This window comes from Mugil cephalus, chromosome 11 (genome assembly GCF_022458985.1).
Source record: "Mugil cephalus isolate CIBA_MC_2020 chromosome 11, CIBA_Mcephalus_1.1, whole genome shotgun sequence".
NCBI classification, from domain to species: Eukaryota; Metazoa; Chordata; class Actinopteri; order Mugiliformes; family Mugilidae; genus Mugil; species Mugil cephalus.
The window spans coordinates 22,300,075-22,311,912 of record NC_061780.1 but is presented as its reverse complement, the minus strand read 5'-3'; the positions used below and the strand labels follow the sequence as shown (position 1 = coordinate 22,311,912).

General features: G+C 39.3%; 1 protein-coding gene across 1 annotated transcript; it reads left to right on the top strand.

Annotated features, from left to right (window-relative positions):
• Positions 1–344: 344 nt before the first annotated feature.
• si:ch211-10d23.5 (uncharacterized protein LOC556599 homolog) lies at positions 345–6,557 on the top strand. Its single transcript, XM_047597839.1, has 14 exons — positions 345–407; positions 921–944; positions 1,095–1,244; positions 1,336–1,470; positions 1,566–1,589; positions 1,814–2,026; positions 2,292–2,441; positions 2,533–2,667; positions 2,763–2,786; positions 3,002–3,214; positions 3,502–3,651; positions 3,738–3,872; positions 3,959–3,982; positions 4,300–6,557. The coding sequence occupies exons 1-14, from the start codon at positions 401–403 to the stop codon at positions 5,073–5,075; spliced, it is 2,160 nt and encodes a 719-aa protein (XP_047453795.1). The 5' UTR covers positions 345–400; the 3' UTR covers positions 5,076–6,557.
• The last annotated feature ends 5,281 nt before the right edge of the window (positions 6,558–11,838 follow it).

Sequence of the window (11,838 nt, the reverse complement as noted above, 5' to 3'; positions counted from 1 at the left end):
CTTCTTCTATTTTAACCAAAAATATAAAGTTCTGAAGAACGGAAGAAGCTGCTCAGATGAGCTGCGAAAACGTCCAATTACACACTACTTTATCTACCTTATTGACAAATTTGCATCCAAATCTATAATGTTCAGTCACTGCACCACTCATCATCAAGTTTATTTTTATTTTTTTTACATATATATAACATATATACAAGTAAAACACTTAATTCCCGAGGGCATAATCTTTCCGCTACACATTTATATTTCTTTCGTTTCCTTCGTTAAACTCTCTCGTTGCTACCTGGTTGCTACAAACATTCTGAACGTAAGGCATTTTGTATTTTACGACATTTGCTGTCGTAACGCCGCGTTCACGAGTTTACGGAAGTCATTGTTACTCTAAAGTTATGAAGTCATGAGCGGTGAGTTTTGTTTACATACGTTATTTTTTTTACTCATCCGCCAGATGTTGAGTGGGAAAAGTCAAAATTACACGGACAAATCTGATTGGACTAAAAAGGCCGGGAATTTATCTTAATACGTTAACAACACTTGACAATAACGTTTACTAATGACAATTAATTATAGTTATGTTATTATGCATGGAAGACAGGCTTCGTCTGCAGTTGTCTTATATAATGTAGCCCAGACCCTGATTCACTCTTAAAGCAGCGGGCAGCCATGGGTCAGTCAATAAATAGAAAACACACTGTTATGTGTCTGAGCTCATTGTTGTAGCTTGCTTCTGCAAGGATTCATCTACAAACTCTAAAAGGAGCCACTACCACTATCCTTACTGTCAGTATTAATCAGTGAAGTTCAGTTTTAACTACCTGCAAGCTCTACATGTTGAGACTATTTTTTGAATGTCAATATCAGGTACATCTAATCTTTGCTATGCCCTTAATGTGAATATATTTGATGTGTATTTACAGGGATTACTGCAGAGAAGAAGAAAGGTATGACATTACACTTTTGTTTCAGAAGGATGTAGCTGTGTGTAGCTGTTTGTTTTTACTGTCTGCTCTCTCTCTCTCTCGTGTGTATGTTTGAGGTCATTGCTGAAGCTCATCAGTCCTTCAAATGAGTAAAAGTTGTGCTCATTGCAGGTTCCCATCGAGCGTTTGAAGACCTGAGCACGTTTTTATCCTGCACTGCTGAGGAGTGTGTGTTCTGTCGGACCAAACAACTGGCCAATAAGGAGCACCTACAAAAAAAACACCTCAAAGAGGCCGTCTATTTCTCAGATCAAGGCAAAGGTGTGACACAGTCACGACTGTGATTAATTAATGTAGCATCTAAACAGAAAACATGGTGATGGGGAAATGATTGGTTGATTTTCTTCCACAGAAAAGTTTGTTGTAGCTTGCTACTGCAAGGATGCATCTACAAACTCTAAAAGGAGCCACTACCACTGTCCTGTCTGTCAATATCGGTCATTTTCAAGGAATTTCAATTTTACAAAGCACTTGCAAGTTGTACACGGTAAGACTGTATTTTGGATCATCAGTATATCAGGTATTAGTACATCTAAACTCTCTGATCTCCTTAATATGAATCTTTTTGATGTGTATTTACAGGGATTACTGCTGAGAAGAAGAAAGGTATGGCATTACACTTTGTTTCAGAATGATGTAGCTGTGATCAGATCATCTTTATTGACATGCTAACTTGTTACGATATTTCCATGACATAACTTAAATAATGACTTAATTAATAACGTAAAAGCACTTGTTTTATTGTTTTTTTGTGTTGTTTTTTACCTCATTTGACATCAGAGTGTGTCCTGGAACAATTAAAAGTAACGTAGCCCTTGTGTTTTTCAAAGGGGGAAAGGACACAAGCCTCTCAGAGGACATAAACACTGGAGACAGCAGCCCTCACGTTAAGAGTCCTGCAGAAAACCTGTATGTGTGTCTACGCTGTGATTCCACTTTCAGTGAACCAGACCATTTAAACAGACACCAGAGTGAAGCACACAAACCAAGCAGCACGTCCATGAAGTGCACTGACGTCCAGAATGGTTCAAAGAACGTGGCTGGTAAGTCTTACTTCCACATATTTAGAAATCAGCTTTTTTTACTCACGTTCAGTCAAGTCAACTCACACATACAAATATGATTACACTGAAGATTTTGTCCAGACTTCAGTTGCCATGTTTCTGTTCACATGTTGACCTCGCTCAGATTAGACTGCATGGAGGTTAGCTTCCATCTGAAGTGGACTTCTTTGTCTTGTGTGTGTGTTTGAGGTCATTGCTGAAGCTCATCAGTCCTTCAAATGAGTAAAAGTTGTATTTATTGCAGGTTCCCATCGAGTTTTTGAAGACCTGAGCACGTTTTTGTCCTGCACTGCTCAGGAATGTGTGTTCTGTCGGACCAAACAACTGGCCAATCCGGAGCACCTGCGAAACAAACACCTCAAAGAGGCTGTCTATTTCTCAGATCAAGGCAAAGGTATGACACAGTCACGTCTGTGATTAACTAATGTAGCATGTAAACAGAAAACATAGCGTTGTGGAATTAATTTGTTAAATTTCTTACACAGAAAAGTTTGTTGTAGCTTGCTACTGCAAGGATGCATTTACAAACTCTAAAAGGAGCCACTACCACTGTCCTTTCTGTCAATATCGGTCATTTTCAAGGAATTTCAATTTTACAAAGCACTTGCAAGTTGTACACGGTAAGACTGTATTTTGGATCATCAGTATGTCAGGTATTACTACATCTAACCTCTCTGATCTTCTTAATGTGACTCTTTTTGATGTGTATTTACAGGGATTACTGCTGAGAAGAAGAAAGGTATGGCATTACACTTTGTTTCAGAATGATGTAGCTGTGATCAGATCATCTTTATTGACATGCTTACTTGTTACGATATTTCCATGACACCTGCATGAACAAAAAGTTAATAACTTAAAAGCACTTGTTTTGTTGCTGTTTTTTTTGTGCCTCATTTGACATCAGAGTGTGTCCTAGAACAATTAAAAGTAACGTAGCCCTTGTGTTTTTCAAAGGGGGAAAGGACACAAGTCTCTCAGAGGACATAAACACTGGAGACAGCAGCCCTCATGTTAAGAGTCCTGCAGAAAGCCTGTTTGTATGTGCACACTGTGATTCCACTTTCAGTGAACTAGACCATTTAAACAGACACCAGAGTGAAACACACAAACCAAGAAGCACATCCATGAAGTGCACTGACGTCCAGAATGGTTCGAAAAGTGTGGCTGGTAAGTCTTACTTGCACATATTTAGAAATCAGCTTTTTTTTTTACTGACCTTCAGTCAAGTCAAATCACACGTACTAATATGATTACACTGAAGATTTTGTCCAGACTTCAGTTGCCATGTTTCTGTTCAAATGGTGACAATGCTCAAAGTATCAATTTCCAATTAGATTAGACTGCGTGGAGGTTAGCCTCCATCTGAAGTGGACTTCTTTGTCTTGTGTGTGTGTTTGAAGTCATTGCTGAAGCTCATCAGTTCTTTAAATGAGTAAAAGTTGTGTTTATTGCAGGTTCCCATCGAGCTTTTGAAGACCTGAGCACGTTTTTTTCCTGCACTGCTGAGGAGTGTGTGTTCTGTCGGACCAAACAACTGGCCAATCAGGAGCACCTACGAAACAAACACCTCAAAGAGGCCGTCTATTTCTCAGATCAAGGCAAAGGTGTGACACAGTCACGATTGTGATTAGTCAACGTAGCATGTAAACAGAAAACATTGTGATGGGAAATGATTCTTTTGTTTCCACAGAAATGTTTGTTGTAGCTTGCTACTGCAAGGATGCATTTACAAACTCTAAAAGGAGCCACTACCACTGTCCTGTCTGTCAATATCGGTCATTTTCAAGGAATTTCAATTTTACAAAACATTTGCAACATCAACACGGTAAGACTGTATTTTGGATCATCAGTATGTCAGGTATTAGTACTTATGATCTTTTCATATAATTATTTTTGATTTGTATTTTATAGGGATTACTGCTGAGAAGAATAAAGGTATGGCATTACACTCAAACTTAGGGCTGTCAAAAACTCCTTTTTGCACTGACTGACTCAACTCGACTGTAGTTCTGGAAAGCAAGAAGAGTCTAAAGAGCATTTGTAGTAAATACTTGACTTCTGCGCCCTGTAGCATCAAAATTCTCTATATCAATCAGATACTGATGCCAGCCTTGTTACCGATACTATCGATATTTAGATCGATAAGCCCAGTCCCACTTACCACCAGATAAAACACTCAGCTGAGAGAGTTCTCAGCAGGTGATTTGTTGATTTTTGAATAATTAAACTAATATTGTATTTTTTTTTCGCAGGAGGAAATCACTTCAGACAATCAAATGGCAAAACCGCTCGTGACAGGAGCCCTCACATTCTCGGCTTATTTCCGTGCCCGCACTGCGATTCCTCTTTCAACGCATCGAGCAATTTAAGAAGGCACCAGAGAGACGTGCACAGTTTAAACAGCATCCCCATCATCTGCGTCGACCGGCACACTGGTATATTTGTTACGCCTCGATACGACCACAGCCCTTTCCTCCCCATCCATATTGTAAAATCAACGAGCCCACCGGTCTTCGGCTGTGAACTCGACAGCTGCCAGGAGTCTATGGAGACGGGGCGATTATCAGGAAACCCTTCCAAAGAGTGTGAACACCTCTTGAGGACGCGATATGTAAAGTCGTACACGCCACCTGCCATTCTAACACTGGAGTCCTTAAAGGAGATGGAACGGAAAGGACTTATTTCAAAAGAGTGGAGCGAACAGTGCGAGTTACTGCACGGCACTGCAGCTGAAAATGGAGTCGACTCGGTTTACCCCATTCTTTACGGGGATATGGGCTACTCCAAGAGAATGATGTTTTTTTCAGTGTACACTGACAAAAGTGACAACTGGTGTAAATTTGGTCGCACAAGAGTCAGCTTTGACTCCGTGTCTGGAAAGTGGAGCTGTCAGTGTGGAGAGGCGGGCAAGTCACACGGGTGTCTCCACCGCATGTTGTCCATGTGGTGGATTTTCCAAGAGTCGCCACGTCTCCTGTTACCAGACATGGAGGTTCTGGAACGTACCATCAGAAAAGGCATTTTATAAACTCCTTTGGATCTCAGAATTGTATGAATCATTTCTAAGATTGTCTAAGATTGTTTTGGTGTCCAAAAATCTAAGCTGTAACCAGGGCAGCTGGACTTTCTCCACTCATTGTTAATGGTCAGATTTTTTCCTGTAAATGAATGAACCGTCCTCTAACGACTGACTATCTCAAGATTTGATTGGGCGTGAACCATTTTGAGGACAGATGTTGGGACTTTGATGTAAACTGATAGCAAATAATATCTCAGTCGACCTCCCTTCTCCAGAGAAAAGGTTTTTCCAATCTTATCAGATTAGCTTCCTCTTTCAGAGCATCTTCTTCGTCTTCTCTTGCTATCATGTATAAGTTGTTGTCCTCAAAGTAAAACAGGATCGAAGTGGCTTCCTCCAGTTACAGGTAAGTATCTGTTCATTAACGGGGCATAATTTTCCTAATAAAATCCCAACTCTCTGCCAAACCAGTCATTTAGAAGTGAAGAAGCTACTTGGATAAAATGTCTTCAAGACACCCAGCAAGTCGAGTTGACCTTGTTTCTGCTTGCTTTTTGGATATATCACGACATGGATGACTGAGAAGCTCCAGATAGAAAATGTTCAGACGTCTCGTAGAGGTGCCTTCTTCTTTATGCAGGTTTTCCCCCGTTTATGTTAAATAGGGGGGCTCATGCTTTGGTTTTATTGTTTTACATGTAGTTAAGTTAGTTTGGTTCCTTCTGTATATATGATATACTGATGTTATTATTATTGTTATTATTATTATTATTGTTATTATTATTATTATTATTATTATTATGTCATTTGTCCAACTTCTGGTCTGTTTGACAAGTTTAAATGAGGGATGTATTTTACACTGTTTTCCGTTGGTTCTTTCATTTTGTCCCCTGGACAGAGGTCTGGCAATTCTCAGTGATGATGAACAAAGGAGATATCTCCAGGAAGGGACATTTTAAGACACTATCTTTGTTATCAACCTGTAAACTCCACACCCTAGGATCTCTATGGAATCACAACCTCACATTAACCTCACACTAACCTCACAAAGTCAAAAGGCAAAATCTGGATGAATTTATCTTATTGTTATAGTCACTGTTGGGCAAGTTACTTCCAAAATGTAATATATTTCATATTACAAGCTATAAGTTTCTTTACAATATTACCCTCTGTGTAGAGTAATAAGTTACTTATTACTTTTTAGTTACTTTCCCCAAAATAAACATTTAGGACAAGGCATTACAAAATGAAGGTGTGCAATATATTGTCATGACGAATAGTCCTTTTAATATTTTTACTTGTGTTCTTTTAATCTACTACGAAGTATATGAACTGCAATTTACATTGCATAGTTTTAAAGGTTTTAAAGGACAGTGAGACACAAATCTCTACGTCATTACCCCAACACTGGTTATAGTATATACACATAGTATATAGTATCTTTGTATATACTAGTATAGTAATATATACAAGTATATAGTACTATATACTAGTATATAATATATATACGCCCAACTTTACAGCATTATTAAACATGTTTACAGCCTGGTTCAAAAAACGGTCTCAATTGTTTATTTCACTATTCACGACAACTGTACTGGGTGTGATTATTTTTTTATTTTTTTTATAACTCATTTGTTTATTTATTTTTTATTAACGTTTAAAATTCTGCATAATTAAGGGCGTTCTCGCTTTGAGTGACAGGTGACGCATGATGGCTGCCAGACGCCGCTAGCTGCTAGCTTGGTCTCTCTGCTAGCTAATGACAACCTTCCGGCTGAGTTTGAGGCTTTAGTCCATTTTGGATCATTTTAAATAAAAAACAATAATTGTTTACTTGGCAGCACTTCCTACAAGTTTATCCGGTACGTGAATTTGGAGAAATATGATCGGTGTCAGTACCCAATATAGCCGGTCCGCTAGCTGAAGTTAACTGTCTAATTAGCCAGCTAATGAATTAGCCTTAGGCTAACCTTCCAGCGAGGCTCCGGTTTGTTAGCCAGGCTAACGGGAGGTTATCTATCAAACCGCCACCGAAGTCAGAACGTAAATAATAAAAAATAATACTTTTAAATAATGTCTCTCAGTTTGGGAAATATTAATGTCTCGTTCACGTTACTTTTTCCATACGACCAATGTTAAAGTAACAACGACAGACCTGACTCGGTTTGATGTTTTGTGCTGTTTATGATGATTTTGACTGTCATTTTTGCTATTAAAATGATTATGATTAATTATTTTTGGTATGTATTAGTATTTGTATTTGACGAGCTGCATCCTTCCAGGACTCAGAAGTGTGCAGCTAAGATTGTGGCTGATCCTTCTCAGAATCAGAATCAGAAAAGACTCTAACATATACACACTCAAATATACAAAAATACAAATGTCTTTCCGGTTCCTTATGTAGTAGTTTACTGGAACAAATTTATTAATAACCTTGAGTGGGAAAAAAAGATTTGGAACTTGCCTGCTAGATGTATGATAAATAATAAGGTCAGAGAAGTATATTTTTAAATAATTTACAGACTATAGATAGATAGATAGATAGATGCTTTATTAATTCCAAACTGGGAAATTTCACCTTTGCAGCAGCAATACCCATCTCAAGTTTTTCTTACAGCGATATAAAAAAAAAAAAAAAAAAGTTAAATTGCTCTTTCTAATATATAATTTCTATATCATTAATTTTATTACACATTTAGAAAAATGGCTTATCCACAAATGTCAGTACGCTAATCAAAAAACACTCCTCTCCATTTTTGAACTACTGGCGATTGCATTGTATTAGTTAATAAAGTTAATTTGTATCAAAAAAAAAATTCCAATTGATGACGTCACGATGCGCGCTGTGATCCCAGTCACGTGTTCGATGTGAACCACGTGACGCGGAGATCAAAGCCGCAGAACGTGACGTCACGGGTCAGGTTATAAGAAGAAAGCCAATCAGTTCTTTGTTTACATAGCGTGAGGTAGAATAATCCTTTGATTTCTTCCACAGTAGCGATATTAGTATTTCATAGACATTAGAGTTAAGGACGGTGTACACACTTTCTGACAGATTTAATACCACGTTTTATTGTTATTATTGATATTTTTATCATACCAAACTAGACATAGAAATGGCATTTAGAACGCTTTTGAGGCCAAGGAAACCCGCATACGAGTTCAAAGAAAACGATGTTCTGCGTAGTATAACAGATCTCTATCGCATTGAGAAGTTCGTTGGTGAGGGGTCGTTTGGAAAAGTTGCCAAGTGTAAAAAAGAGCACAACCAAGAGGTTGTTGCGGTTAAAATTGTTCGAAAAAGTCTGAAATTGCAAGGCAGACGAGAGGCTATTGTTTCAGCTAAACTGAGACAGATTGACAGGGACCGGAGCAACATCATCAAGTTTTATGAGTATTTTGAATTTAAGGACCACATTTGTCTAACTTTCGAAATGTTGGACATAAGCGTGTTTGACTTTATGAAGCAGAGGGATTTTTTTCCACTGGAATTGACTGAGATCAGAATAATTGCTCAACAGATGCTAGTAGCTCTAGAAGCGCTGAAAGATATTGGTCTGGCTCACAGTGATATAAAACCAGACAACATAATGCTTGTCCAACATGAGTCACAGCCCTTCAAGGTAAAATTGATTGATTTCGGATTGGCCACAAAGTCGTCCTTAATGGGGCGTGGGACAATTCAGGCGCTTGGTTATAGGGCCCCTGAGGTCATGCTGGGACTCACACTAGATGAAGCAGTGGACATGTGGGCTCTTGGCAGCGTTTTAGTTTTCTTGTATATCGGACTACATTTTTGTCCAACGCATTGTGAATACCAGGCCATGAGGACCATAGTGCAGATGTTGGGTCAACCCGAAGACGACGTGCTGAATTCAGGACTCAACACAAGAACCTATTTTACTTCTTGCCCCAACGCTTACTCCAAGTGGAGGCTTAAAACTCCCGCCGAATACAGCCAAACTACGGGAATGATAGCGAAGCCGAGCAAGTCCATTCACAGAAATCTCTCCAGCGTGGACGACCTGACGAAGACCCGCATACGACTGACCGACACGGATGAGGACATACAGGCGTTTTTGAACCTCCTCAAGAGAATGCTGCACGTAGATCCAAAAGTACGGATCATCCCCAGAGAGGCCCTGAAGCACTGCTACATAACTAACTCTGGTGACAGCTCCCAACAAGCAACCGTGACAAAGCACGAGGGGAAGGAGCCTTCTAAAGCAGGATGTTTGAGGCTTGAATCTATTACTAGCTATAACATATTTTCCCCTTCAGTTCGAGAACAAACTAAAATTACACAGAATCAAATACAAGCAAGAGGTGCAACCACCAATTGCCCAAGTTTTATAAAAGACACAACTATTAAAGTGCTTTCCTTCACGAAGAAGGAACAAACACGTAAAGGGAATGTGGGTGGCAACAAGGATGTAGGCATATGTGAAAATGATGAGGGGAAAACTAACAAGAAGAGTGAAAGGGGAAATTTTGAGGTGTTCCACGGGTGGTCGCATACAGCTCCGCAAAATGTATCGTACAGCACTGACAAGTTACTGAGTATTCACTCCATCACTAGCTCAGACTTCTCAACTTCATCCGAGGGAGAATCCACTGAATCCACTGAGAGTGAAACGCAAATAAGCGACGAGTTCACAAGTTGCTCGGGTGATACAGAAGACGCAAGTGTTGAACAGGGACAACCATATAAAAGGGGCGTACGTGACGGCAAATGTGCACCTGCAAACAAACCCCCTGTTGAGGTGAAAACTGAAAAGACGTCCAAATTCTTCTCGCGGGCATTTAAGCGTTTGAGATGCTGCAACAACGAACAGCACTGACGGGAGTAGGCAGAAGTTGGACATGACCTGAGACGGACGAGATGAATCACAGAGGCGGCGACAGACGGACGGGAATCTAAGGCCATTTCTGCCACCTGATGAAAAAAAAATAGGAGATGCTGAGTCATAATATGAGATACTGGGATATAAATGGGATGGATAAAGTTCTTTCTATTCTATTCTATTCCCCAAAGGAAAATTCACTGACAAATGAATTTTCCTTTGGGGAATAAAATAGAATAGAAAGAACTTTCTCCATCCCTCCCTGAAGGGAAGTTCAAGCAGCTTACAAGGACACATCACCAGAGAGCAATAAATAAGGATTAATAATTCATATTCATATACGTACAGCTGCTTGTGTAAAATTAGCAAGGGCAAGCAAAAGGTTTTAGTACTGTACCTGTATGGTATTTTCGAACCAAAACTGGATCAGTGATTTGTCAATGCCAGCAAAATATCCATCTACTTTCAGGTGATGAAAATGGTCCATCCAGAACTGGGTGCATTCGCCACTGGTGCCTGGACCTAAAGTGAAACACTCTGCTCCATTCTCATCTTCATCTTCTCTGTTGCAGAGAAACCTCTGCATCTCTGCAAGGTGCGTGTTTTCAGTACCGTGGTCTATCCTGACTCTTTGTGGGCATCGACTGTTTTCACTCACCGCATCAATAAAAATACCCCGGATTGCTGTTGGCTTTAAACGCCTCGAGCCACATCATCTTTGTAGAGAAGCCACCTATGCACCCACTAACACATATGCCGTAAGGCTTCAACTTGTCATACCCGTCCACATGCCAAACATAACTTGGACCACAGGTGACATAAATGCACTGTTGCAAACAGTTGTGCGCACGGAGATCGACCCCATTTCCATCCAGCAGTCTCATTAATTGGAGCAGTTCCCCGTCTGTGATGAGTCCGGCCGTCCAACATTTCTGGTGCATCCATCGGTATCAGAGTTTTTTGCCAGATGTTTGCAGCTGTTGGGATACGAAGGAGGCCACCTCTGATCAATCTGTTTTATTTAGTCTCCGCCAAAGCTGGTTCCTCTGCAGCTTTCTCTCCACCATCTGAAGGCTAAACTAATGTTATGTACTTCTTCCAATAAGGTTAAAATCTCACGATATGTAAACCAACGTCTGAAGTAGTTTTCAATGATGAGATCCATTTTCATTCTAGACTAGTCTTAGCATAGTTACTGTTTTGTTTCAAATTTATATATTTTATCTCCTGATTAGTAGGCGATCTCATAATTATGACTTAGTATCTCATAATTATGACTGAGGATCTGATAATGTTTTTCATCAATTGGCGGGAATGGGCTTCCATAGGAATGTGATTACAAGGGCAGGAAACGTCAGGATAACCAAACATGGTTAACACAGACCTGGACCAAGGACACCAAGGACACAGACCAGGACCAGTTGTGCTATGTGGGTTTACCCCGGGTACTCCGGTTTCTTCCCACAGGCACAACACCCACAAATCATAATAAAAATAGTAATAAACTTAGAAGAATGAGTCTGTGAGTCTCAATACTTTCATGTTGAAGTTATACTGTGTATGGTTTTAAAAACTTTGACTTCAATTCAGTTTTATTCAATTAATTAAAAGCAAAACTTTAGTTGTCTACATCTAAGTTAATGAATTTTTATAATATTGACATAAAGGATTGTGAGGTAATTCTCAGTATATGCATGTACTATTGTTTTGTTTTTGTTTTTTTGTTTTTTAAATTCTTAAATACTTAAATGCTTAAATTTGTAGTCCAATTTTCAATTTTCAACATTACTTTTCCCCCCGAAAGCAATGTAAATGGCTCACACTACGGAAGAGTATCAGGGCCAACAAGAAAAAAAAGAAACAGAGGAGGTAGATTTTTTTTTTTCATGCACTTTGATAGAAGCCGACTTTTCGAGAATAATGTC

What these genes read in the sequence shown, in the direction of transcription:
- si:ch211-10d23.5 (XM_047597839.1), top strand. An exon ending in TACTGCAGAGAAGAAGAAAG is followed by an intron (nt 945 to 1,094) that starts GTATGACATTAC and finishes TGCTCATTGCAG; the next exon opens with GTTCCCATCGAGCGTTTGAA. An exon ending in TGGTTCAAAGAACGTGGCTG is followed by an intron (nt 2,027 to 2,291) that starts GTAAGTCTTACT and finishes TATTTATTGCAG; the next exon opens with GTTCCCATCGAGTTTTTGAA.